This window comes from Phaenicophaeus curvirostris, chromosome 8, assembly GCF_032191515.1.
Source record: "Phaenicophaeus curvirostris isolate KB17595 chromosome 8, BPBGC_Pcur_1.0, whole genome shotgun sequence".
NCBI lineage: Eukaryota > Metazoa > Chordata > Aves > Cuculiformes > Cuculidae > Phaenicophaeus > Phaenicophaeus curvirostris.
Window position 1 is genome coordinate 32,767,979 of NC_091399.1, and position 27,094 is coordinate 32,795,072.

General features: G+C 39.4%; 1 protein-coding gene across 3 annotated transcripts in view; it reads right to left on the reverse strand.

Annotated features, from left to right (window-relative positions):
• Positions 1–22,126, reverse strand: part of TUT4 (terminal uridylyl transferase 4) — a 49,155-nt gene extending 27,029 nt beyond the window's left edge. For all 3 annotated transcript variants that reach the window (XM_069863134.1, XM_069863133.1, XM_069863135.1), the window contains exons 1-8: positions 22,014–22,126; positions 12,760–13,432; positions 10,900–11,063; positions 7,258–7,374; positions 4,917–5,094; positions 1,877–1,965; positions 606–657; positions 372–441 (exon numbers count right to left, since the gene is read on the reverse strand). In XM_069863134.1, coding sequence (XP_069719235.1) covers positions 372–441; positions 606–657; positions 1,877–1,965; positions 4,917–5,094; positions 7,258–7,374; positions 10,900–11,063; positions 12,760–13,321 — 1,232 coding nt within the window. In that variant the 5' untranslated portion in view covers positions 13,322–13,432; positions 22,014–22,126. The remainder of the gene's footprint in view (positions 1–371; positions 442–605; positions 658–1,876; positions 1,966–4,916; positions 5,095–7,257; positions 7,375–10,899; positions 11,064–12,759; positions 13,433–22,013) is intronic.
• Between the last annotated feature and the right edge of the window lie 4,968 nt (positions 22,127–27,094).

Sequence of the window (27,094 nt, forward strand, 5' to 3'; positions counted from 1 at the left end):
TTGCTATTTCTTAGGAATTTACTGTAACTGCCAGATGATGCCTCCTTACTGGTAACCTGTTTCTAAAGCCTCGGAATAAACTGCTGGCATAAATTTTAAGTATCAGCTGAAGACCGTTTCACTTTTCCCCTATTTATCTAAGAGTAGAACCACTGTTTTCAGACCATTACAACAATTAAGCTCTACAAGGCATAAAAACAAAGCTAAATTTTCTTTCTAGATTGTATTTTGGTGTGTGAGCAATCCCCTTTTAACAGGAACGTTAGCTAAATGTTACAGTGATATTCCTTCAGGAGTGCAGGCAAGCAGCTGCTATGAGCAAGCATTATAGAAACTAGCATCTCATTAAAAATCCTTTCAATGACACGTACCTTTTAACATCTCTGCAAAAGACAACAGGAACTTTGGCATGGAAATCTGACTCCACATCTGAGTAGACAGCTACTCAAAGAGAAAAAAAAATAGTTTTCTCACATTCATAAAACCAGCTCAGATATAAAAATATATTTGTTTTCAGCTAAACTAATTTTGCAGAAAAATTAAGCATAAAACCAGCTGAACAGCAGTTGGGATGTTAATTAAACAGAGATGCAACCACAACTCACCGCTGCTCTTCAAGATTTCAAGCACCTGTATCAGAACATCTGGTTGACTCATCTAAAATGACAAAACCCAGCAGGTTACATTACTCAGACTAACCTATTTTATTTTACACTTTGTTTAAAACTACTTAGGTTGCACAACCAGTAACATCAAGTGTTTTCACAAAAGTGAAACCACGTGTCAGAATTAATGAAAAGGTTAACTGCATCTGTTTGCACCATGAAAACTGGTACTAGTAAGCATACTAGCCAGCGTTCTTTTAGCCTACAACATTTAACTAAAATACTTAACTAATAATATTTAACTAAAATATTTCTGTTCTCATTCTGTATTAACAGACTCCATAAAGTTAAAACAAAACACCTGCCATATATTCAACAGCTGCAATGCCAACATATGCCACTAAAACCACATAACAGTAAAGAATTTAATGTCAGTGCTTTCCCACAGGTTTTTAAAGGGTAAAATTTTTAAGTGTGTTTTCTTTTCTCCACAGAAATCAACTTAAGCAGTGTTTCAAAGATAAGCTACAAATAGTTCAGAGAAAAGCTAAAAATTAACACTTCCTTTGAGCCCTTGTGAAAAAACAACATGGTACATTCTACATACAATTGTTTCCAAAAGGGCTCAGGGTTCTGCTTCCTAACTGCAGTATCATTTCAAAATGCTATGTTTATGTACCCCAAACAGGTATCTTTAATTCCACTGTAACGCGCACAGCCAAAAAAAGAGCAAGTTCAGCAGTCATCTCTAAACAAGAATGTCTAATATCACATACTAAACATCAACCAACAATTTAAGTGTCCAAGGGAAAGTTATACTGTTCTGCAAGAATTCTGTACCACAGTAAACTATAGCCTGGGATAGGACATCCACCTGCAAGTGACCAAAATCTGAAAGGAATATTGTCATGTTTAGCCCCACCTTTAAAAGGCAGAGGGAAGGGGAATGAAGACCTACAAGATTTTACTGTCTGAATCACAAGCACGTAAAAGCACACTTATCCAGAGCCAACTATTTTCATATTGCTTCAGTGCTTACTCAACAAAATTTTAAAAGGCTAGCATCAAATTGTCCAAACCCCCCACAATTAAAATCTAGTAAGCAATGAAAACTTTATCCACTTGATTCATAGACACCTGACACCAATTCAAAGATTATATGCTTTGTGCTGTACACCCCAATAGAAGATGAAGGCAATAGAGTAGAAATAAACGTTGATGAACTTGATTCAAATAACAGTCTTAGTTAATATAAGATAATATCTACAAACCTTAGGGGGGAATTTGATATCAATGTTAACATCACTAGTCTTAAAAGCGAATCTAGTTAAACAGGAGCCATACATCCTCAGTGAACAGTCTGAAAGAGAGAGAAACATAATTATTTAACAGCTAGTAAATAAATTATTCTTTAATGGATGATGCATATCTTGTTCTGGATACTGTACCTCCCAGGTGGTACTCCTAGATTAATGAATATTGAACCACTCTGCCACCCCTGTGAAGGTTAGTCATTTCCATAACACAGCATTGCAGGAAAACGGATCATTCAAACAGTGTCATTACCAAAACCCGAAGTTTTTCAGGCTGTTTTAGAGGATTTTTGCAAATCAGCTTCAATTTTGTTTGTTCTTAGTATAAAATTAATTATAAAATACTAATAACTGTCACCATCCCAGTGCAGGATTTTCTTTGACAGCTTTTGTTAACTACAGCTTCACTTCACTGCAGCAATTTGCCAATCATAGAATTCTTTGTTGTCTCCATACACTTTGTCAATATTTTTTTTATGTGCTTCGTTCTGTTAATTTCATTAGCAAGTTCCTATGCACAATTTGTTATGAGACATGCACATGAAACGTAACTTCAATATCATCCAAGACACAAAGTGCAGTCTCCGCTTAGTACTTTTGTATTAATATAGTTCCTTACCTGTAAAGATGTACAACACATCTAAACTAATTAGAAAGTAACTATTCAGCAATAATACCATAAGAAATGTCATTCCACCCCATAACAGCTGTTTATCCCACTTCATTATATAGTGCTTATATATTAAACCTCTCCTGTAATACATATTAGGGTTCTGACATAATTATGTCAGCTGAAAATCGAGACTATTCTCAATCCCTTCCAAACCCAACACTCTGCTTAAGCTGGGTCACCTTGAGCAGGTTGCCCAGAACCATGTCCAGCCGGGTTTTGATAATCTCTAAGGATGGAGAGTCCTCATCCTCCCTTGGCAACCTGTGCCAGTGTTCAAACAGCTTCACAGTGAAGTGGGTTTTTCTGAGTACCTTTATGTTCTCAGCACCTTTGTTCTGAGCAAGTTCTCTCAAACAGAAACACGACAACATAATTCTTGAAAGAGAAAATAGATGGCTTCACTCATACCCTTCTCTATTTTTCACTACTTAGTCCTCTCAAAATTAATTTGTGTATGGTGGTAATAATAACAATAATTTGCAATTATTTCCAATGGGTTTTCATAGTAGCAAGAATTTTTGCATAGTTCTAGTGCAAGCTCAAGAGTAAACCCTGCTAGAACATCCCATGTTTTCTACATTGTGCATTAATTATTTCCTAATTTAAAACTTAGAAAACATATTCACTAAAACATATTGGGCTTTAGAAAGAGGACTAACACATTGTCATTTATTACTACAGATGCCCTTCCACTCCTACTACACCCCCACATCAGCTCATCAGCCCAAATAAGTCAGCCAGCCAAGCAGCACTAACAGTTATTTTCATGAGTATTGACGCAAAAGTAATAATATGCTTTGCTTTGTCTCATGCCAATATATCAGGGGAAATCTCAGCAGCATGTCAGAACAGAAATCTGCTCTAGGAGCCACATATGGCAACATTATAGAGGAAAGAGGTTAGCAAACCTCCACTCTCCCAAGCCCCTCTTCTACAGCACCTTATGTTCAGGCGTATATTCAATACAGCTCCTAAAACTGAAGCTGATCACCCTGCAGCAAAATATATTTTTATACAGCAAAGGGGGAAAAAGAAGTATTTCTGAAACAAAAGGACAGTGCAGAACATCAAAATCCTGGTGTATTAAGAGGAGACAATGGGAAATCAATGCAAAGGAGCAAATGTCAAAGATTATTTTATTGTTATTTTATTTTATTTTCATTTGCCAACAGTGGTATAAATTGGATTTGAACGTTTCACATGTCCTAGTGAAGTAACCCCCTGTACTTCTGAAGGAGGGGGAAGACAACCATTCAACTTATCCAAACAATTTTTTATGAAAGTTTATTAATGCACTGAGTTTACTGACCCATTGAAGCAAAAAAATTGGGACCAGGCACTTAACCTACTTGGACTTCTTATTTTTCCCAAATTATTCTTATTTTTAATCAACATAAAGCACCAAATCAAGAAAAAGGCAGAGGAGGTACAATACTTAAACGTGGTTAAGTAAACGCAATATTTTGGCCTATTTAAGACAATTCCAGAGATGCTGGGAAGCTACAGCTGAACTCTTTAAGTACATCCCTCTGCATTTTAGGATCCATTAAACATAAATATACATAAGAAGAAATAAGTGCTAAACAATAGCTCTTCTTGATTGTAATGACTTGTCTTAATGAACAGTTACTGATTAGCACCTGCAGAATTCTTCAGATCACAAGTAAGTACTGAAAATTTCTCATATGCTTTACAAAAATCACTCATAGCTGAGGTCTTTTTTTTTCCTAAAACTATGCTTTAAAAAAAAAATACAAAATTTCTCTCTGCCCTGGAAGATGTTATAAACAACCAAAGGACTGGTAGCAGAAAGAAAAAGCCTAACTCATTTCAAACTCCTAATTTTCCCCTCCTGCTACATTTATATTAATTTAATTAAGTGCACTTGGGAAAAACTATCTACTTCACAGCTGGATATTCAGTAATCCCGGGTAAGGCACAGGCAGAAAGATTTGTAGGACAAGAGCCTGTGCAAGATCTTCAATGGCTGCAGCTTTAAAACACCACCAGGAAACAGATATTTCACGCCCTGGAAATTTCCAATCTTCATCAGAAATCATCACTTAAGAGGACCAAGAACTTCAATAAACACATCCAGAAAGAAGCAAAAATAAGCACAATCTTATTTTCCTCTTTTTGTAGGTTTCTTAGCTCCTATTCGATCAACTGCCATCCTGTATTAAAATGCCTGCATATATTAATATTGTACAATATAAAAATAATTTAACCCCAAATGCATTAATTCACCATTAATGAAGACCTCAAAATCTGTGTAGAAGTAAAAGACATATTTTCACCTACAGAAATGGAGAATACTGTGAATACCTGGTAAGGGCTGTTGAATAATTTTCTCCATCTCGCTTACAATTTCTTGACGAATTCTGAAGTCGTCATCTGATATGCCTTGTTCATTTGCTGCCTCAATGAGTGTAAAACTCAGAGCAGCCAACTGTGCAGAAGACGGGGGTGGGAGGGCACGCAGCTCATTTTCTTCTTGTTTTTCCTGAATAATTGTTGGATGATAAAAGTCAAAACTGATATTTTAAGAGAAAATGGTTATCTCATGCTATTGCATTATATTAGAACATACTGTTTGCCATTTATGTTCTTCTCTTTACGCAGTGCCCTGACCAAACACTTTCAAAGGTAGGAATTCTGCCCAGCCTAACTGGCAAATGCACTAGTGTGGCTCACAGAAATGACAGTAGATGCTCACCATGTAGAAACGAATACGTTGTTTCACAGCTGGCAACTGGGAAGGAAATGTGCTGCATTACATTCCTGAACATAATTCTCTGACAGTTCTGAAACAGAATTCATCCAAGGAGATGAAAACTGTAATTGTTCCTACATAATAAAAGTAACTGAGCTGGGAAAGTCACACAGATGTTTTCAGACTGGATTGTACTTGAAGGCAAGGTAGCAGAGGCACAAAAAGTGTTCCAAGAAACTGTGGAAAGTTGAGTCCCATTGCTGCCTAAACAGCTGGTGCCAGAAAGCGCTATTTTTTAGTGCATCAAGGGATAATTAATTTAGTTCAACAGTAAAAATTGTGTCAGATGCATCGAGTCATCTGGGTATAAATACAACAGTCGCTTCTTTCACAATTTCACCAACTAAATGAAACATGTGACTGACAGCAGAAACAAATAACAACCAGAATATAACCATGCACTTAGAAAACACAATCCAGTATAAAAATGTTCGGTTAGTTCTAGGCTGCATCTCTTAACTCTTCTGTTTCCACCTGAACAAATTCAGCATAAGAAAGAATATGCGCATTTTTAAAGGTCTGCAGTGTTTTTAATGTCACTGCTTTAGGGTTTTTCTTGAGTAGTTAAGCTACAGCTGCTGCTAGGTCGATTTGCTACCTCATAGGCAGAGCTGTAAACAGGTATATTTTGTTAAGCAACATTTAGTCAGCCACATAGCAGGATCACTGCAATATGGCACACGATATAATGCTACTTGAAGACAACTGTTAAAAACTGAAACTGTTCCCTGTCCCCTAGCATTTCCATTCGGTAGTAAAGAAGCTCATTCCTGAGTGCTTATCTTCAGGCCCAGATGAAAGACATGGTGCGAAAGTGTTTCCATATCAAACATGGGGCTGGTTCCTTGCTATTTTGGTCTTTCTTTCTTTTTTTTTTTTCTTTTTTCCTCTCTCCCCTCTATGACACAATTTAGCTGACAGCAAGGGAACCAGACTCCTTTACAAATAATAACCAAACACACTACAAAAATGTGACTTTCCAACATGTAAAATGGCATTCAGTTATCCGGGCAATGGCTTGCATATGATGGAATTAGAACATTAATTGCTAACAGAAGTATGGTAAGAAATACATGGAAACATGAGTAAGTAATTGACTGAATTTTGGGGAATAGTTGTAGGAAGAGCAATTTTAACTCTCTGAATCACAAAACCCTACTTACTTGGGAACTTGCAGCTCTTCATCAGCGTTTGCAAAAATCGGTTGGCAAGAAAATCTGTGCACCTTTTACTGGATTCATGCATGTAAAAGTTCTTTAAAGCAAAGCAAATAGTAACACCGTGGTATCTGATAAAGAAATTGTTTTTCTCTTTGAAAGCCTTATAACTGTTTTTCATATTAAACACATAAATAAACCCAGGGAAATAATGAGTGACTCAGGAACTGAATCCCTCCCTGCTTTAACTCTCTTTTTTTTCAGTCTAGACATACTAGTCACTCTGCTCACCCATCACAGAAAGGTTGTAGATAAAAACTTCACCAGTCAGACAAAACACAAAAAAAATAAAGGAAAAAAGCAACATCCTCCAACTACACCTCCAGTCCCTGGAGGTCTTTGACAGCAACGACATTATTTTTGGAGAAACTAAAAAAGTTTTAGAAAAACTAAATATGTTTCTCACCTAAGCTACCTTGCATTCTGTTACTAAAAGTATGATGAACTTCTGACTACTCAGAGACACTAATTCAGAAGCAATGACCGAAAATGTTCATTCCTCTCTACTTGGAGAGATTATCAAGCCCTTCCTCTCAAACAGAAAACAAACAAGTGAAAATGGTGGTTCTCTGCTCAGCACACAAGCTTTCACCTAAATAAAGATGACCAGAGAAAACATACCATATAACTAAAAAAAAAAGGAAAAAATCAGTCAAAAATGTATTTGTTAACTTACCATTATATTTTTCTTATGACGTTTTTCTTTAATATGCTTGTGAGCTCCCTGGATATTTTCAATGTGAACTAAGCAGAGCTTGCATAGATACTGACAGTTGGTGTATTCTGGGGAGCGCTGAGGAAAAATGGCCATAGATTAAAAGAAAATGCTTCTGCCAATAGATCCTGAAAAACTCAATTCTTTGAATAACAAATCATATTTAACAACTATGTAACACATGTAACACCAAGGTGCTTTGCAAACATTAAATAATCTTCAAAAAACAGAGTGGAAATGGATTTTTAGCCATATGACAAGTGGGGAAAGCAAGGAAAGGAAGTGAGATGACTTGAATATTACACTTCTCAGTAATTTTTAGCGAGGCAAGATTAGGACTGAAGAGTTTATGCCTCTTAAGGCTGACCTAAAGGCCAGTAAGCCATTCCCTTGTCAGCTCAAGCTTTTAATAACTATGGATTTATTAAATCTCAGCATCTATCCTCCTTTCTCTGATGAGAAAATGGGAAATATTCATCTACTATCTACTCTACATGTTATGACAGATGGTGTTGTTGTTTGGCTAGCATATTCACAGTGTACTGTCCAAGTACTGTATTTTTTGTTCTATTAAAAAGGGCGCGGCTGGCCAACATGGAGGAAGATAGCCAATTTCTGACTTACTAATGACTGTACGCTGGATAAGGCAGGATCTGCTGATGAGGTAAGATTATTCCATTTTGATTAATAACTTGGGATGCTCAGAACTGGAGAAACATGCAGAACAAGCACCTTTTTGTACAGACAGGGTGGGAGAGGTGGAGCACAATAACGGAGAGGTGCCACCTGGGAGATGCCTGAGAGGCTGCAAAAAGCATCCAAGCCTCAGAAGATGAAAGGCATGGGGGAAAAAAAAAATCACAATTTTCCTAGGGTCCAGAGAGAGATAACTATGGAGTTTATTCAACCAGGAAACCACCAAGATCTACTAGACTAAGATGCAGAAAGGACCATCTCCACAAAGATGAGGGGAAGTTTTTGCAAATACTGCACTTGAATCTGTCTGATCCTGCAGCTGCATTTTCTTGTTCTAACGAAATATAGCTATAGAGGTCGGAAATATTTTGATATGCTCACTGCAAAGACAAAAGGGCCCCAGTGAAAAGCCTTAGGTTTCCTCTAGGCTTGTTAGCACTTTTCCAATAACTGCTATTAGTTATAACTGGGAGATAAAAAAAAAACCTACTTAACATTTTCATCTTAATTCTATTACATCTCTAGTTACTAAAACCAGAAGTATACCGAAAACACCAGATGTTTGAATGATGACATAACAATGAATGAACAGAGAACACCATTTTAAGACACTAAGGAGGACTACAGATCAGTTAAACAACTTTGAGTTACTATACAGAAACCTAAACCACTGCTAAATTTGGGCAAGTTTTTCTACTTGCTGATTCTGATCTTTTGTTTTATTTGTAGGGGGGAAAAAAGGGTCTCATACCCTCTAATTTTAGGGTAAATATCACTTTAAATTAACATAGTCATTTATGCTTTTATTACTAATTCTCTTCATCCTTAACTCCTATAGGACAGATACCAAGTAAGATGAAATTAAACATACATTTGGAAAACAACTTACAGACAGTTACACTTGGCTAGCTCAGAAGATTCAAGTATTTGACACCTGATGACTGAAGTAGATTTAAAATATTTTACCACTCTTCTAAATCTGAATGAACATCAGCAATAATAATACTTCAAAAATTGGGCATTTTTTTACAATATTGATCTGCACTGTTATGTCAACAGGTGTTGCCAGAAAGGTTGAATTAGGTAATGCCTTTTATTTTGCCTTTATTGTAAAGCCTTTTTTAATCATCCAGCTATGCTTAACACCAACAAAAGGGGCAAGAATCTCAGAATAGCAAGATAAAAAAAAAGCTACAGACTATTACTAGAATAAGACAGATGCATCCAAACAAGCCAGGCCTCGTGAAATTTGTGCCTGGATATTCAGGGAGCTGATCCATCTCAGAGTCTGCTGTACTTTACAGAATTCACAGAGAATGGCAAGGTTCACAATCACTGAGAAAGAGAAACTTAGAACTATCTTTAAAAGGCTAAAGAGGATGAGCCAAGGAATCAGAGACCAGTCAGAATTAGCACCCAGAAAAATACTGCAATAAATGAAATTATTATTAAGCACATAAAAAAATAAGTCATAGTGACAAACTGATCTACTAAAACTTTACTGCATTAAATCAATTTTAGGGTTGCTTTTTATAAGATAAAATCACAGGGCTTGAAGATGCAGCAGCAGATGTTGTATCTTGAATTTTACGAAGTTTTTGTCACTTGTCATAGTATGAGTTTCAAAAGGAGACCGTAAGTACTATCTAAATAAAGAACAGTAAGGTGGCAACAAAAGTGCTGAGCAAACTGTCCTCAGAGCACAGACACCTAGACTGGTTCACCACTGTTCTCAAAGTATGTGCCAAGTATTTTTCAACAGATGTCCTTCTGGACTCAGAAACATTCATATTTCCGTTGAAGACTTAGGAGATGCAATAGAGGGTATGCTGACTACAAATGCAAAAGATAACTTGTGAGGCATTACAAAAGATGAAAGATGACAAAAATTCAGTCATCACAACAAATTAGAGAAACTGAATAAATAAGCTGCAATTAAATAAAAGCAAAGCAAAGCACCATTCCTCCTTAGGTATTATCAATTGCAAAAACCAAGGGGCTGGCAACACCTGATGGGGCATTTCTTAACAAAAGGATACTGGGATCATTGCTGGCCAAACCACAAGCCAACATCCTATTTGCTGCTAAAAAAGCAGATATCATAAACACAGATGTTGTATTTAAGACAGATGAAGTCAGCTTTTCACTTCATAAGACCTCAGCTGAAATTGCATGTCTAATTTTGGATACCATTTACATGGTGGATGCCTACAGAAAAGCAACAAGAACAAACCAGTAACTAAAAAACCCCTAAGACTGACAAAGAATGAGTATAATTATTTAAAGACTGTAGGAATGGTAATGATCTTCAAATGTGCAGAAAGTTGTTGAAAAAGGTAACAAGTTTATCTGCATTTTCCTAAGACAACATACGAGGGATTAAAATGTTGCAAGGGCACTTGCATTAGACATTAAGAAAAACTTCTGGGTTACCTACACTATGAAATTTGTTTCACTGGAGATAATATTAATAACAGTTTAGACAAACATTTCAAAGGAGCCATCCTCGATATAGGTGATGTGACTAGTGGAAGGCTAATACACTGAACATAGTGCAAGGCTCCTTTTGACCCTATATTGTGAGTTTGCAAGTAACTAGGATTTCTAGAAAAACTTAGGTAAGTAATGAGACTGTAAAACTTCAGGTCTGTAGAATTAAAAAATACTGTTCTACAGAGGCTACATGAGCCACAAAAGGAACATCAAATTTTAAATCCACACATTCTGCCATGATCAATGACTAGTCAACTACTAAGAATATCTTAGATCACTAAAGTGACACATTATAAAGAAGAAAGAGAAAGAGGCAACAGTCTCTGGTAGAAATATCATCCAACCAGAAATATGGTGATGATAATGGAAGAAGACACACTTTTTTTTTTTTATCTGATCAATAACTCAACCTACTTTTTCAAGTCGGGAGATATAATCTCTTTCCAGACGCTCTTCAGCTTGTTTCAGTCCTAGCTGCTGTTCAGATGTTAGATTAGATTCATCAATAACAGCAGTGTTCTCTAAATATGTAGCTTCCAAAGTGTGTTCTTTAGCTGATTCAGAATTCTTTATTTTACCTACAGAAAGAAATAGTATTATTACTCAAGGACAGGAAAAGTGAGAGCACAGAGCTGTTAAGACCATCTCACCAGGAAGCTAAACACAAATTTGAGCTACATTAATTTTTTTGTCCAAAGGCTGGCCAAAATCACCTTAGATGCTAGAATCTTCCAGTATGTTAACCAGTATTTTAGAGAGACTTCACAGACTCGTCTGCTAAGAGTGCTACCAAAAAGAGTAAAAAAAATATAGTAGATTCATTTTGTATTTCAGTCATAACTTCACAGACTGTAAAATCATCAAGGCAAAAAAGGGTTTTTTTTTGTTATGCAGAACAGAGTACGAGTGATCCTGACTGATGCTCTACTGTAACAGAAATAAGAAATATTAGGCTTATAAGTTTTTACACAAAGCATTTTGTTAAGGAAGCAGCCAGAGAACTGCCTTAAAGACATTCACCCAAATGATCTTGCAGAGCTAGTCATCAAATATTTCAAGCCCTCGATTTAGAAGGCTGCTGGAGTTGCATCTGACCACACCGTGACACCTTGCCGCCCACAGCTAGCAACCATGGAGCTCTGGAACACTGCTACTCACAAACATGCAGGGTAATGCCGAAAGGCCAGTTCCTCCAGATGCCTATGACATGTTTATTGTCCACTAATCTGTACAAACATCTACATCTTAAATTATTCCAGTATTTTCTACATTAGTAAAATGAGGGTTTCTTTTTTCTTTTGCTTCTAATGAGATCTGTGGTCTCAAATTCACTAGGAATCAAAACTGAGCAAGTTTTCAGGTCCTGGTTTCTGAATGACAGATGGTCCCTACAGTACATGACAGTGGTCTACATAGAGCTGACTGATCACAGGATGCTGCCATTTCAACTTGTTTTTCCTGTTAGATTTTATTAAGACAGCTTAAAAAAAATATGCACTTTAATATTTTCCTAGTATTTCCACACAAGCAACTGCTGTAGCTGTTGCAACAACGGGAAATACTTCAAACAGAAGGTCTGCACTGGCACACTGTCTTAAAACATCATTTTTATGAGGAAAAAACGCATTCTGAAGAAGTGTGACAAATCCTGAACCAAGGAATTAACCTGAAGTGAGACAATGCCTAAACCATATATTTAATTCTGAAATTGAAACACATATATAAGAACTGAACACTTGTAAGGGTAATCGCTGATGGACAGTGCATATTTCAGAGCTTCCTAAACTGAAAAGCCATCTGTCAAAGCATATTTTAAACATTTTTAGTAACAAAAAGAGCACAACTATCACAGGGAAAAAAAGGTAAATATTTTTCCCCTACCTATAAAAAAAACCACTTTTGTTGCAGATTTTCCCCCGACCTTTCTAACGAGTATTAATAGCTGGTATTTTCCTAAGTGGCAAAGATATTATGAAGGGTTCTCCCCTCCCAAGACGATAGATTCAAAAAACTGGCTCAAACCCACACACGCTTAAGTAACTTGCAAAGATGTTTAGGACTTAAGCATGAGAGAAAAAACCAAAAAAAAGGACAGCTGTTACCATAATCTCCAAGTAATATGCTTGTATTAATAGTATGTTTTCTCTAAATGCAATCAACAACTGACTATAAGTGAAAAAAAATGCATAAACAGGAACATTTCAAAGCTCATTTCAGATTGTTGACAATTTTACTAGAAGAAAAATTAATAAAGCAGTGTTGAATAATACTCACTGAAGTCCTCCGGCTTATGCTCCATTTTCCTTTGATCTGAAGAAGTCTTACTGGGATCTCCACTCTGAACAACACCGGTCTTCAAAGCGTGAACTCCCAGTGGGTTTTCCAACACCAGTTTCCCTTTCTGTGTAGCTGTTAAACTCCCTGTACTGACTCCATTCCCTGAAACATGGGAACCTGGAAAGTTTTCTCCCATTGGCTGAGCTTTTGTCTGTTTCAGGCTTTCCACTGCTGATGATACATTAGAAAACTTTTTTGCTTTTCCATGACTTCGATCCTGAACATTTGACCCCACGTCTTTAGTTCCAGGACTACAGCTATTGACTTTGCATGATTTATTGTCTCCTTGTTTCTCAGAACAAACATCATTTTGCTTACTTTTTTTGCTGCTATTCCCACTTGGAGAGCTTCTCCCGACATCCTTCACAGATTTGTCATTTCTATTATGTTTATAATTTTGATTATTTGTAACTTTGACTGCTTTGCCTTCCTCACAGACAAGACGGACAGACTTCCTTGGGTCATGATTTCCATTCTTTGAGCTCTTGGCCTCTTCCATTATAGTGAAGACCTGCTTCTCCTGTCTCTTGAGACCACCTGAAGTGCAACTCTTCTGCAATTTGCAGTTGATTTTAAATCCACTGCACAGGCAAGGATCGTAGCTGATTGTCTAATGAAGAAATAATAAGACATTTTTAAACTGAAGGAAAAATATCAAAGCTCTACATACACAACACGTTAAAATAAGCCCCTGTGAAGAACAGTGTAACTAAAAATTATTATTGGATGTTCTCCCCTAGGCATAAGAGAATTTTCATAACACATTACATATTAAAGTAAAACTCATTAAAATTTTGATCATATTGACTTGTATTTAAAAGAGGAGGGGATAAGAAGAGAAGAGAAATGGCAGAATATGGTAAAAAACACTAAGTGATAAACCTGCCAACAGCTTGCTTTTTTCTTTCCTTCCTATTTTTGGCTTTCTGAAAAAAAATCAAGATCCAAGAAATCTGCAACTACACTGAGGAAAAAAAAAAGAAAAGAAAAATTTAACACATCTGAAAAATACCCCTCAATAACTGTATGGCTTAAATTAGGCACTAGAGAAAACTAATTCAGTCTCCAGAAAGCAAGCTCCATTTTATTAACCCATTTTTTAAAAACAAATATTTAAGGATATAGCTCCAAATATTAATAATAAACCTGACCTACTACCTATATCCACAGATACTCAAGCACATTTCCGACACACAGAATTTCATGCAAGTTAATTGCAATCAATTCAGAAAGATTTTGCTTAGTCAAAAGCCCCACAAGTAGTAAATATTTTGTTTAACAAATTAACTTTACTTATCTACACATCAGTCCTTTAGGTGCTACATCATCTGAGCTTTATGTTGGAGATAACTCAAAGATTGTTTTTCCAATGGGAAGCTAAGCATAAGTAAGTGGGCCTGTTTGTAAGGAATTACTCTTACCAATACAGAAAATGAAGGGGGAATCTGTAATAGGAACTTAGATTTACTTTTTTTTTTTAATAACCTTGAGACAGCAATAAAAATTATGAGAATTAATTATTAGAAATAGAAGAAAATCAATTTTATGCAACTATAGCAAGATATGGATTTTGCGAACAGAGTTTCTCTCTCTCCTATCCACCTACACATTTTATAGGTAAAAGCATGATCCAAAGGAATTCCCAAGTAAGTAGCTTATCATTCAGTGAAGAAAAGGAATAGAAAGGCCAATGAATTACAACTACCAAAAGTACCACAATGTACTTTTGTACTGAAATAATGAGAACCAGAAGGAAGAATTAGATTAAAAAGTCTGGTTAAAAAAAGACTTTCTGAATATTATCAGTACAAAGGATAGTAGGGTTTTTTTCAGGCTATATAATGTAGTTACTATCTCTTACTTTAAAGGACACAAATCATAAAACACTTCAGGACACAAAGCACCTACTATAAATGCTTATCTTAAGACTCTATTGACATAATTGAAAACACACATTATCTTTCAAAAATGAAAGAAAACACAACCAACCTAACCTCATAAGAATTTTCACGAAGTTACAGTCAGCATCACAGTCCTCAGAAAATTATAAAAGAAAAAAATCCATATTACTAAATACATTCCAAAGGCTAAGTATTTAGTTAATAGTACAACTATCTTCTATTAAACATTGATTACACCTGGCTCTTAGTTCTAGACCAAAAGTGAAAGACCAAAAATCAAAAAGATAAATAGTGTTTGCCTTTGGATTGCAGTCAGTGTTTCTGACAGCAATTCTTATGAGCCTAAGCCTCCACAGCAAGGACAGTCCAGCATCCCCATGGCTGGCTAGATCATTCTTGCCTCTGACCACTCGTATAAAGGCACTGCTCTACAGACTGGTGAGACGTCACTGCTACAAGCATGATGTCGCTATATTTAAACTGTACTCTACTGTGAAGCTTTTTTATCTAACCCAAAGAGAAAGTAGAGTAGGATTTGTCAAATTCTAAACTATTCCTTATGCTTTAGTTGCTCAACCTGAAGAGGGGGAAAAAACCAAAACAATTAAACACATACACACACCTCCATCAGCTCCACTCTCATTTCTGGTTTGTTTCTGACTCCCATGCCACCCTTCAACTCTGGGCTGTAGCACACCAAGGCCACACTTTCACATTCACTGGAAAGCATCGTAGGTCGGCACCAACTCCGATGGGAGCAATAACACCCTTTATTCAACCCTGGGTACTTACTCCCACTCCTCGGGCTGCTCCCTCCTTTGTGCAGCTCAGCTGTGAACAAAACCGGAAAACCAATCCAGCTTAACATAAAGCTGGCACAGCGGAGGAGGAGGAGGAGGAGGAGCAGGAGCGGGTAATAACAAACAAGTAGTAGGGTGGGGACAGCTGCTCTTGGCACCATGTCCAGCTTAAAGCTACCATGAAGCTCCAGCATTGGAGAAAACTGAGGCTTTATTTTGCTCTGCTTTTTCTAAATGTCAAATTGTGAGATTTGCATGGTGCAAAAAGGTTTGGGAAAAAAAACCCAAAACGCTCTTGTAGGCTCAAATTATTTGCCCTCATCCATACACTCAATAAAATACACAGTTACATATTCAAGGAGAATATATAAGCCTTAATCAAATGTACAAATCTAACAGAAAAAAAACAATTAAGCAAACTGCTAATAAACACTATCTTTATACCAACTAATAAACTAATAAATTGAGTACTGTGATAACATTACACATTAAACAAATGAGTGTAATCAAATGCAAGTTGTTAAGGCTAAAAAGCACAGATAAACTCTTAATTCCTCAGAAATATGAATAAAGATAGGTCGTGAGACTTCCTAAGACAAGAACATTTTGTGCAAAAAGAAGTTAAGAGTTCCACAATGGGAGTCACAATCTGAAATGTAAGTACATGACTAATGAAGATGTAATTTGGAACTTTTTTCCTTTTTTCCTTTTTCTTTTTAAAACTGAAATGATTTAGCAAACAGTAAAAAAAAAACTGAACTGCTGTGACATAATCAATAGTAACTACATTATCACCTCACAAAGAACTACGAAGTAAATCAACTGATGGAACTGAACATGAAAAACTGAAAGAGACCACTACTGAGAGATTCCTCCTCCTCTGTCAGATCTCAGCCGTCTACATACGAGAGGAGAGAGAAGGAAATGGGAGGAGGCAAAGGAGTGCCTCCAAAAAGAATATCATGCTTGGAAACAAAACACTGGAGTGAATCAGTGCTGAGGCAGCATCTTTTTAGAAACCTGGATGGCACACCTTATTCACAAGCTCAGGCTCACACCAGATTGCCAGATCTGGAATCAAAGAAGAATTTTCTTCCTGGCAGGCAAAAAACCAGAGTTTTTCACCTGCATCTGCAAATCGGAGTATGATTCACCTGTTTAAATCATTTCAACATATTTGATTTACTCAAAAGCCTGGTGTCCCAGGGGACTTGGTTTCCCCGATTTCCGAATGTACAAGGCCAGTTACTCCTCTGAAATCTAGCTCAACTCCTGTCATCCTGTATAAAACCAATCTGGCTGCAATATAGCAGCCTGAGGTCAGACAAGACAACACCTGACCTCCAACTCTAGAAAATTATTAAGCCTGCATACAAACCTGTAACAATCAAATACAAAATGTTTAAAATCAGCTCTGATTTAACTACTGCAGAATTCACTTCGGCTCCCGAAATGAAGGAACGAGACTGTTTCACTTTCATTTCTGCCAGTTTCTTTTGTTTCCTCCCTCTCTCAGACTAGCATTAAACTTCTACATTTGAATTGCAAAAACTCAGGGTAGTGCTTACTTCCAAAAACTAAAAAAATCCCACTTTCATAAAGATATTTCTACCCACTTGCCCTTCTACTCCTTCCTCACAAGTCGTTCAACTGTATTTAAATCTTTCAGAAGCACACATTTTGGGTCAGACTTTGCCATAATAGGGCATCTTCAAAGATGAAGGCCAAGACAAATCATGAGCTCTTTTCACTCCCAGTTGCTCTTTTGCAAAGCATTTCTTTTTAAATCATTTCATTAACAGCAAAAGTGAATGTACACGCTTTCCTATACATTCATTTTGTGCTCCTCTGTCACAGGCTTGAACTCAGCCCACTGAGCAAGTGGAGGAGACCTGCAGTGGCTAAAGGAACATACATGTTGGCTGGGCCTTAGCAGCTCCCTAAGAGGAAACAACTTCCTCCTGCTTCCCCCTTAGCAGAGAGCCTTCTTCTCCTGAGGCATGTTTTTTTTCAGAAAACAGAGAAACTCAATGATCTTATTTCAAATATGTTCTAAAATTTGAACCCAACTGGATAAAACGTCCAAAAGTATCAAGAGTGCAGAAGAGCAACTAAAGGGAAAGAGAAGTGTTCTAGGTTTTGTTTCCTGAGGGAGTACTAGATTAAATACAAACAATGAAAGTACTGCAAACGTAATTGTTATCATCATGTTTCTATAAAGCACTGCCTCCTTTGAAACTGCAAGACCTTTATTCTATCTGGGCCCTGCTTTTATCTGTACCATTATGATTGTCCCTTATATTTGGTATCTCCCCAGCCAGCCTCCCAACAGCAAGTGAGGTGATTAACCTCATTCCCCCCAGCTGATTACCAGTATAGCCCAGCTGAACTTCCTCAACAGAAATAAATGGAAATTCAGCAAGGGTTACAGCCACAGACAGAGACAAAAGGAAAGGCTGGCACTCTGCTCAGATTGCAGCACTGATCATGCCTACGGTCAGCCCTGAACTGCAGGGGTGGTGGTGTCTCTTTTCTGGACTGTTTACGCCCTTAGGCCCACTTTTGCATCTGAGAACTACAAACCACTGAAATTCCTCCTGTGTTCTATCATAATAGTTAAAACAAGTTATCCCGTTTATGTTTGTTTTATGATGAATTAGACATAACTTATTACAAACTATTATCAATTCTTTATGTTTTTCCAAACTACTTAAAACTAAAACTCTTGCAGACTACTGACCATTAGAGCGCCACAGGCTCCACGAGAAATAAACCCATCGGTATTCTTAGTAACAAACGTAAGTGCTCTACAGCGTTTCAGATCTTCGTGTTTCTACAGGCTATTGAATTTAGGCTAATAAGTATAATATAACCAACATCTATCTAGAAGGAAGCTAATGCAATGCACACAGAATTTAACACACAAATCAGGGATGCAACAAAACTAACACCTGTAACTCAGCAGGAAGCTCTGATATTGTATTTAAAATGTGGAGGATTGAAAACATGTAAGGAGTGATCATTAGACAAAGAAAAATATATATGTGTACATATAACTGTGACAGGATTATATCTGAATTACAGAAGTACCACTGAGTAACTGAAGCAACAGGAAAGGCTTTGGTTGATAAAAAACTTGGTAACATCTGTAGGTGCCAATGCCTTATGATTAGATTATGACACAAGCAGAACAGGCTGGATAGGAGATCTGTACAAGATCTGCCTGTTACAGGTTATTGTCTCTTTGTGTTGACACCCGCTGCCTTTTCTAAAACACGGCATGACTCACCCAGAAGGTAAGAAAGAGGCACGTCGCCCAACACCAAGAACTACCACTTTCTGAACCTATTAGTGCTGATGACTCCTGTTCCAAACTGGGGAAAGCTGTCCTCTTAGTCACACCAGTTGTGTAACTAAGTTACGATCACTTCCTCTACCTCTACAATTTATACAAGGATTCCTAATGCCTTAGTATGTTTTGGTTCTGACTCTAGGTCCTACCATAATAGTCCTTTAAATGTTTTGCAATTGGCTCTGGCAAGTACTGAAGCCAGAAGGGGGGGGACCACCTGCCTCAAGTGTCGCTATGTGCTGTAACCAAACCAGGAAACTGAGGCAAGGCAGCTCTAACTTGAAAAGCAAAACACAACATTTGCACCAATACAGGTGAGGAGGCTGGGAAAAAAAAAAAAATACAGTATAGCACCGCACACGTCTAAAGCCTTTCAGAGGCTAAACTAGCTTCTAGAAGCCTGAACTGATCCTGAAACTGGCTTAAATGGCAGCAATGCATTTAAACTCAATTTATCCATCTTATTCTTAAGCCTCTGTATTATACTGGGTGTTTGTGCTAAATAAAAATACAGCAGAATGTATTTAAGGCATATAAGTTTATCTGGCTCTTGAATTTCAGCAATAGTGGCGATCCCTTTACCCGAACTCTAACCTTTCAGGAGAGCGCAGCCGTTGAAGTGCTTCATACCAGTTGCAAGCTAGTTCACAAACTACAGTGAAAGCAAATGGATCTCCTACCAGTATCCTTACATCTGCTGTACCAGGATCCAGCACTTTCACTAGTGAAAGAAATATGCTGAAAACCTCTGCTTTAGAGAAACTATCACAAATACATCCACATAGCCGGCTCGCAGAATGAGTCACAACAGTTAGTAACACAAAACTGATGTCAGACTCACAAGTTAAGCTTTGCTGACACCAAAAACTAAAACGCGAAAGCAACTTCTCGCTGGAAATATTATTTCATACATTTAGAGAAATAAAAAATAACACCTAAGAACATCTGATAAATTTCTTTTTTCCAATGGTTTGCTAAAACATTAGAAGCAAAATAGTGAACAGAGGATACAGAATGAGTACATCTACACATGCATCTTGGAAAAAAAACAATTGTAAAAATTAGATTCATATGCATTGTTACTAAATTTAGGTAATGTTTTTAGTACTTTTAACTTAAAAGTGTTTCTGATCCATCATTTATGTGCAATTAAACAATTCATCAAACAAAACACAATACTGTCTTAATGTGCCAAAAGCATCAGAAACGTTGACTTCCCCTGGACTGCTTCCATTCTGCAAATTAATGTACTAAGTAAATTGCAGGATGCTTCTTTCTAGGAGTTCTCGGTACAAGTCAGTACCAGTATGACATTATTTCACTAAGATAGGGACAAAAATAAAATTAATTTAGTAGAAATGCTTTGTAAAATTTCAAAAGCAAGCATTGTAACTAGAAAACAGGATATACTCTCAGCTGGGCAAAATTTTGAACTGCCTTACGGTATCAATATCAACATACAATCCAAACCCATTACTCCGACAAGCAGATCCAGACATTCAAGAGAAATTTCCCACGGATATCTTGCTTTCAAGTAGTACATAGGGAAATTCTGCTCCCCTTTCTCTTTCTCCCCGTAGCAGCAATTCCCTCCAGTGGAAGAAACAGGTAAATGCCTCCCACCGTGCAGGTGCCCCAAGGCATCTGGCGGTTTCTTTTCCTCTACTAGGTGAGGTATAAGAGAAAAGTCCCAGCTATTCTCTGTGCAAGAACAGATCACAGAGTGAACTTTCTGACCCCTCTGTACACATCTTCTGGGAACATATCCCAATATGTATGTTCCGGGAAACAGTAATTTCATACCAAAATTAATTTTATGGAGGTATTTTTACTAAGGTTAAGTAGAAAAATGATTTTAAAAGCTCACTGCAAAGATGATGTTTGTAAAGGAGACTTCTCATTCCCAATACAGCGTCTTCTGCCAGATACTGTAATTAAGTCATACTTCCACGGCTGGTTTACTTTTCTAGTCACGGAAATAATTACGTCATCACTACCTGGAGTCAGACTATCCAAAAATTACCTACGGAAACTGAGAGTACAAGTCAAACAACACCAGAAACAACATGTATTTTCAAACAAATGCAATGACTCTGGAATCCAGGGCACAGTGCTCAGGAAGCCAAGTGACGTGGAGCTGTCATGAAAATAAAATTAGATCCGTACGTAGATACAACTATCTTTTTCATGCACTAAACCGTCTCTAGTGCCTTAGCCTAAACACAATTGTATTGTTCCTCTTCGAGTTACCAGCCCATCCTCCTCTGACGCACCCAGAAACAGCCTTAAAAGCAAGAAGGCCCCAGGTAAGGACACATTCAGCCAGCTGGCAAATGGCAACACACCGCAGAAGTTGTTCAGCTGTTATTTGTACACAGGATAAGCCAAAAAAAAAAAAAAAGAGCACAGGGGCAAAGGGGTGCCTGTGTGTCATTTCGGGCACACCGTAACGCCCAGAAAGAAGCAGCGGAGGGGGGCACAGTGGAGCACAGCACAGTGGGGCACTTCCCTGGGCGCCTCACCACCTGCGATTGGTCTCTCCCCCCAGCATTTAATTCCACAGGGTGTGAGAATAAGAACCATAGAAACACTAGGTTAGAAAAGACCTGTGAGATCATTGAGTCCAACCGTACCTGTCCACGGCTAAACCATCCCTGAGCACCTCGTCCACCCGCCCTTGAACATCTCCTGGGATGGTGACCCAATCCCTACCCCGGGCAGCTGTTCCAGCGCCCAAGAACCATTTAGGTGAAGAATTTTTCCTAATGCCCAACCTGAACCTCCCCTCGTGCAGCTTGAGGCCATTCCCCCTTATCATATCCCCTGTCACCTGGGAGAAGAGACCAGCACCCACATCGCCGCAGCCTCCTTTCACGCAGACAGCGATCGGGTCTCCCACCAGCCTCCTTTTCTCCAGACCAGCTCCCGCCCCGGCCCCTCAGGCTCCCCCATCGCCCCCGTCCCCAGCCCCGCTGGCCCCGCTGACCTCGGCCCCCCGAGCGGGGCGGGGAGGGGGTCGCGGGGCGAGGGCTCGGACAGGGCACCCCCCCACTGCTCTGGGGAGAGAGAGCAGCGCGGGCCCAACCGCCCCCCTCCGGGGATCCCCGCGGTCCTCCCACAGCCCCCGGGGCCCCGTACCCGGCTGCGGCGCTAGGGGAGCCGCGGCTGCGCCCCCGCCATGCCCGGCTGCGGCTGCTGGAGGCCCCGACGCCAGCGGCTCAGTCCGGCCCGGCCGCCATGTCAGGCGCGCCGCGCGGTGCATTGTGGGGCGAGGGCGGGCGAGGGCCGCCAGGAGCCCCTGCGCCTCAGACCACCCCCCCCCCCCATCACCCGGGGCAGCGCCGGGGGCGGGACCGCCCCGCGCTCCGTTTCTTCACCCTCTATTGGCCCCTTTTCACCTTTTTTCTCCATCTTTCACCATCTTTTCACCATTTCCCCCCCTTTTTTTTTACCATTTTCCCATTTTTCACCATTTTTCCTTTTTTCAACATTTTTCCATTTTCACCGTTTTCACCATTTTCTCAATTTTTCCAATTTTTTCACCATTTTCTCAATTTTTCCAGTTTTTTCGCAATTTCCTCAATTTTTCCAATTTTTTCACAATTTTCTCAATTTTTCCAATTTTTCACCATTTTCTCAATTTTCCATTTTTTCACCATTTTCTCAATTTTTTCCACTTTTCACTGTTTTCTCAATTTTTCCACTTTTTGCCTTTTTTCTATTTTTGCCATTTTTCCCTATTTTCCCTATTTTCCACCATTTTTCTTTTCTTCCACCTTTCTTAATTTTTTCCACTTTTCACCACTTTTCCATTTTCACCTTTTTCCATTTTTCACCATTTTCCCCATTTCTCCACCTTTTTTCCATTTTTCACAATTTTTTTCCTAAAATTTTCACCATTTTCCTTTTTTTCCCATTTTTCCCATTTTTTTTCATTTTTCACATTTTTTTCCATTTTTCACCATTCCTCTAACATTTTTCCATTTTTTCACCATTCTTTCCATTTTTTCACCATTCTTTCCATTTTTTCACCATTCTTTCCATTTTTCCCCCATTCTTTTCAATTTTTCCCCCATTCTTTCCATTTTTTCACCATTCTTTTCATTTTTTCCCCCATTCTTTCCAATTTTTCCCCCATCCTTTCCATTTGTTCACCATTCTTTTTTTTTTCCCCCCATTTTTCCCCCCAGCCTCTCCCCACACAGGTTCCAGGCCCTGTGAGGCAGGGATGGGGCCCACCTGGAGGGTCTGCCCCACACTGCAGCCTGGGGCTTGTTCTCCTCAGGGCAGGTGGGCTCCACACCAGCAGCCGGTGGGAGAGGGGACTATGGCTCCATCATCCCTGCCGTTGGCTCCGAAGCTGGCTCTGGCTGCAGCGAGGGATGGTGCATGGCAGCGTGTCTCAGGGTGACCAAAAGAAATCAGGAAGCGCCCTTGTAAGCCAAATCTCTTGGTGACCCAGGATGGCGCTACCCCTTCCTGGTGGTGAAATGTCCTGCTGGCGTTTGCCAGCCCAGGCTAAGGATGCCTTTCCAGCAGCACAAAGCGCATAGAAGATCGATGTTGAACTACAAAATGTTTCGAAGGGAAGTGTTAAAGCAAACACTGCCTCAGACAGTCCACGTAGGAAAAGAGATGTTGCAAAATCTGCAATACGTGGTTCTATAAATACAGACGAGCTGTACTTCTGACTGTATTGTGGAGCTAATGTGATCCTTAGAGCTCATCTCCTTTTTCATGGTGCACTTGAAGTTCACATTTACAAGAAGACAGTATGGCTCAGGGTGTTGCTAATGGGGTGCAGAGCCAGAGCTTCACCTTTAGCAACACAGGCCGGGTCCGCAGGGACGGGCATTGCCGTGCCACAACACTGTTTGTGGCCGGCTGAGGTTGGCTGGGTGGTCACATCAGCCCAGTCCTCTTTGACGGAGAAATTTATTTGTTTTAGGAGGCCAAAGAGTAAATTGCAGAAGTAACTTCATTAGACTTGCTACTGGATACGGTCCTAGATCAACATTCAGACATACTAGCAAGCAAACACCAGTTTGCAAACCTGACTGGCGTTTTTCCTGCAAGCTGAAATTTATTAGAATATTATCAGATTTAATTCAAATAGTTGGTTAGACTTTAATAAGAAATGTTAGTACAGTTTGGCACTGAAAGCTTAAATCATTGTAAACCTAACAGTCTTTGCCAGAGTCTCTCTCTCTGTGTTCGGAAACAATTCTTCCTTCTTTGCTGATGTTAAAAGATGTTTTATTGCAGGGAGAAATAAGAAAACATGTCAGTAAAAGAGGAAGCTGAATTCCACTGCCAGCTGGCCATTACATAAAGAATTCCCAATGATCAAAAACTTTCAGATCCTGGTCTCAGTTTGTAGGAGAAAATACAATCCCGAATAGTTTTATCTACCAATAAATTTTATCTACCAATCTGACAGAATAATCATAAAGCTGTAGGAAGCAGATTTTGTAAAGTCCCTTTACAGAGCAAAACCTTGTTGTCTCATTGAATCATAGAATCGCTAGGTTGGAAAAGACCTCTTAGATCATTGAGTCTAACCGTTCCTATCTGCCACTAAACTATGTCCCTGAGCACCTCCTCCACCCGTCTTTGAAATAGCTCAGGGATGGTGACTCAACCACCTCCCTGGGCAGCTGTTCCAGTGCCCGATGACCCTTTTTGTAAAAAATTTTTTCCTGATATCCAGTACGGTGCCTTATTTTCAGTCCCATACACAAATTACTATAACATTATACCTCAAAAAATACAAATGTATATTGTACATTTCTTTTTACTTTTCTGCCCCCCAAAATGGTTAAGTTGAATTATTTTCATCATTGGAATGAATTTTTAAATTATTTTTACGATTTACTAGGGTTTTAAAAAAAATTAAATATGGATATACTATATTAAAACCCTACTCTCTGCCTCCAGCTATGTCAGAAGAAACTCTAAAGCTTCTTATATAATTTATTTATAAAAATGAGGAATCATAATTGACTGTCATCTAAAGGAAAGGTTCTTGGTCAATACCACAGCCAGAAAAGTACACAGAAAGACAGCACTTCTCTGTGAAGATGAGAACTTCAGATTCTTAGGACAGTGTATCTTCTCCATAGACAGCACGGTACAAGATCCAGGGAACTACAGGCCTGTCAGTCTGACCTCAGTGCCAAGGAAAGTCATAGAGCAGGTGATCTTGAGTGTTATCATGAAGCACATGCAAGAGAACCGGGTGATCAGGCCCAGTCAACATGGGTTCACAAAAGGCAGGTCTTGCCAAACTAACCTGATCGCCTTCTATGACAAAGTGACTCGGCTGCTGGATGAGGGAAAGGCTGTGGATGTATCTTCCTGGACTTCAGTAAAGCCTTTGACACAGTTTCTCACAGCATTCTGCTTCGGAAACTGTCAGCCTCTGGCCTGGACAGGCGCACACTCTCCTGGGGGGAAAACTGGTTGGCTGGAGGGCCCAGAGAGTGGTGGGAAATGGTGTGAAATCCAGCTGGAGGCCAGTGACAAGTGGGGTTCCCCAGGGCTCAGTGCTGGGTCCAGCCCTGTTCAATGTCTTTATCAATGACCTGGATGAAGGCATCGAGTGCACCCTTAGCAAGTTTGCAGACAACACTAAGCTGGGTGGAAGTGTCGATCTGCTGGAGGGTAGGGAGGCTCCAAAGGGATCTGGACAGGCTGGACCGCTGGGCTGAGTCCAATGCCATGAGGTTTAACAAGACCAAATGCTGGGTCCTGCCCTTGGGGCACAACAACCCTGTGCAGCTACAGACTAGGAGAAGTCTGTCTAGAAAGCTGCCCGGAGGAGAGGGACCTGGGGGTGTTGGTTAACAGTGACTGCACGTGAGCCAGCAGTGGCCCAGGTGGCCCAGAAGGCCAATGGCATCTTGGCTTGGATCAGAAACGGCGTGACCAGCAGGTCCAGGGAGGTTATTCTCCCCCTGTACTCGGCACTGGTGAGACCGCTCCTCGAATCCTGTGTTCAGTTCTGGGCTCCTCACCACAAGAAGGATGTTGAGGCTCTGGAGAGAGTCCAGAGAAGAGCAATGAAGCTGGTGAAGGGGCTGGAGAACAGGCCTTATGAGGGGCGGCTGAGAGAGCTGGGGGTGTTTAGCCTGGAGAAGAGGAGGCTGAGGGGAGACCTCATTGCTCTCTACAACTGCCTGAAAGGAGGTTGTGGAGAGGAGGGAACTGGCCTCTTCTCCCAAGTGACAGGGGACAGGACAAGAGGGAATGGCCTCAAGCTCCACCAGGGGAGGTTCAGGCTGGACATCAGAAAAAAATTTTTCACGGAAAGGGTCACTGGACACTGGCACAGGCTGCCCAGGGAGGTGGTTGAGTCACCTTCCCTGGAGGTGTTTAAGGGACGGGTGGATGAGGTGCTAAGGGACATGGTTTAGTGTTTGATAGGAATGGTTGGACTCGATGATCCGGTGGGTCTCTTCCAAGCTGGTTATTCTATGATTCTAAGATTTTCCATCTGCATGTTTTTGTAGTGTATTGCATTATTTCCTGATGCTGGGTGTCTACTTAAGCTGAAATACATAACATGAAAAACATTAAGTGTTTAAAAACTATTAATTAAAATATCTAACTAGTTATACATGGTTTCTTCACTTGCATTAAGACCACTATGCTTGAATTACTAACCAAATTTAATCAAGATCTAATCAAAACACAGTTAAAAAGAATTCACAAAAATGAGATTACAAAATGTGATTTGCTTTTCAAAAGATAGATCTCCAATATGCCTTGGATATGCTACTTAATTGTTTTCAGTAGATCATTACCCTTTGCTTTTCTTTGCCAAATCAGAATCAGTGACACGGAGGAGCAGTGTCTGAGTCCAAGAAGAAATCAATGACCACCAAATGCTTTCTGTTGCTGTTACTTTATATATACAAAACACTTTCTTCCAGCAGGCGTAGCAGCAAGTTGTACAAATGGCTATTTTTTCTTGCAGACAACCCAAAAATGGCATCAGTGCACTGAAGCAGTGGTTTGGCGCTGTGTATCTGAAAGCTTTGGTGCCAAATTCGGTTTGTGGTGCTTAATACCTCTATCTTGCATAAAAAAATCCTTTGGTAATGTGGTTTCTCCCAGATCACACTGTGAAGACTGGTGGTCTGGCCACACACTTCTCCCCATGCAGAGATGAATTTCCTGAAGGCCTGGCTAATGGTTCCATTTCACACAGCACCGTG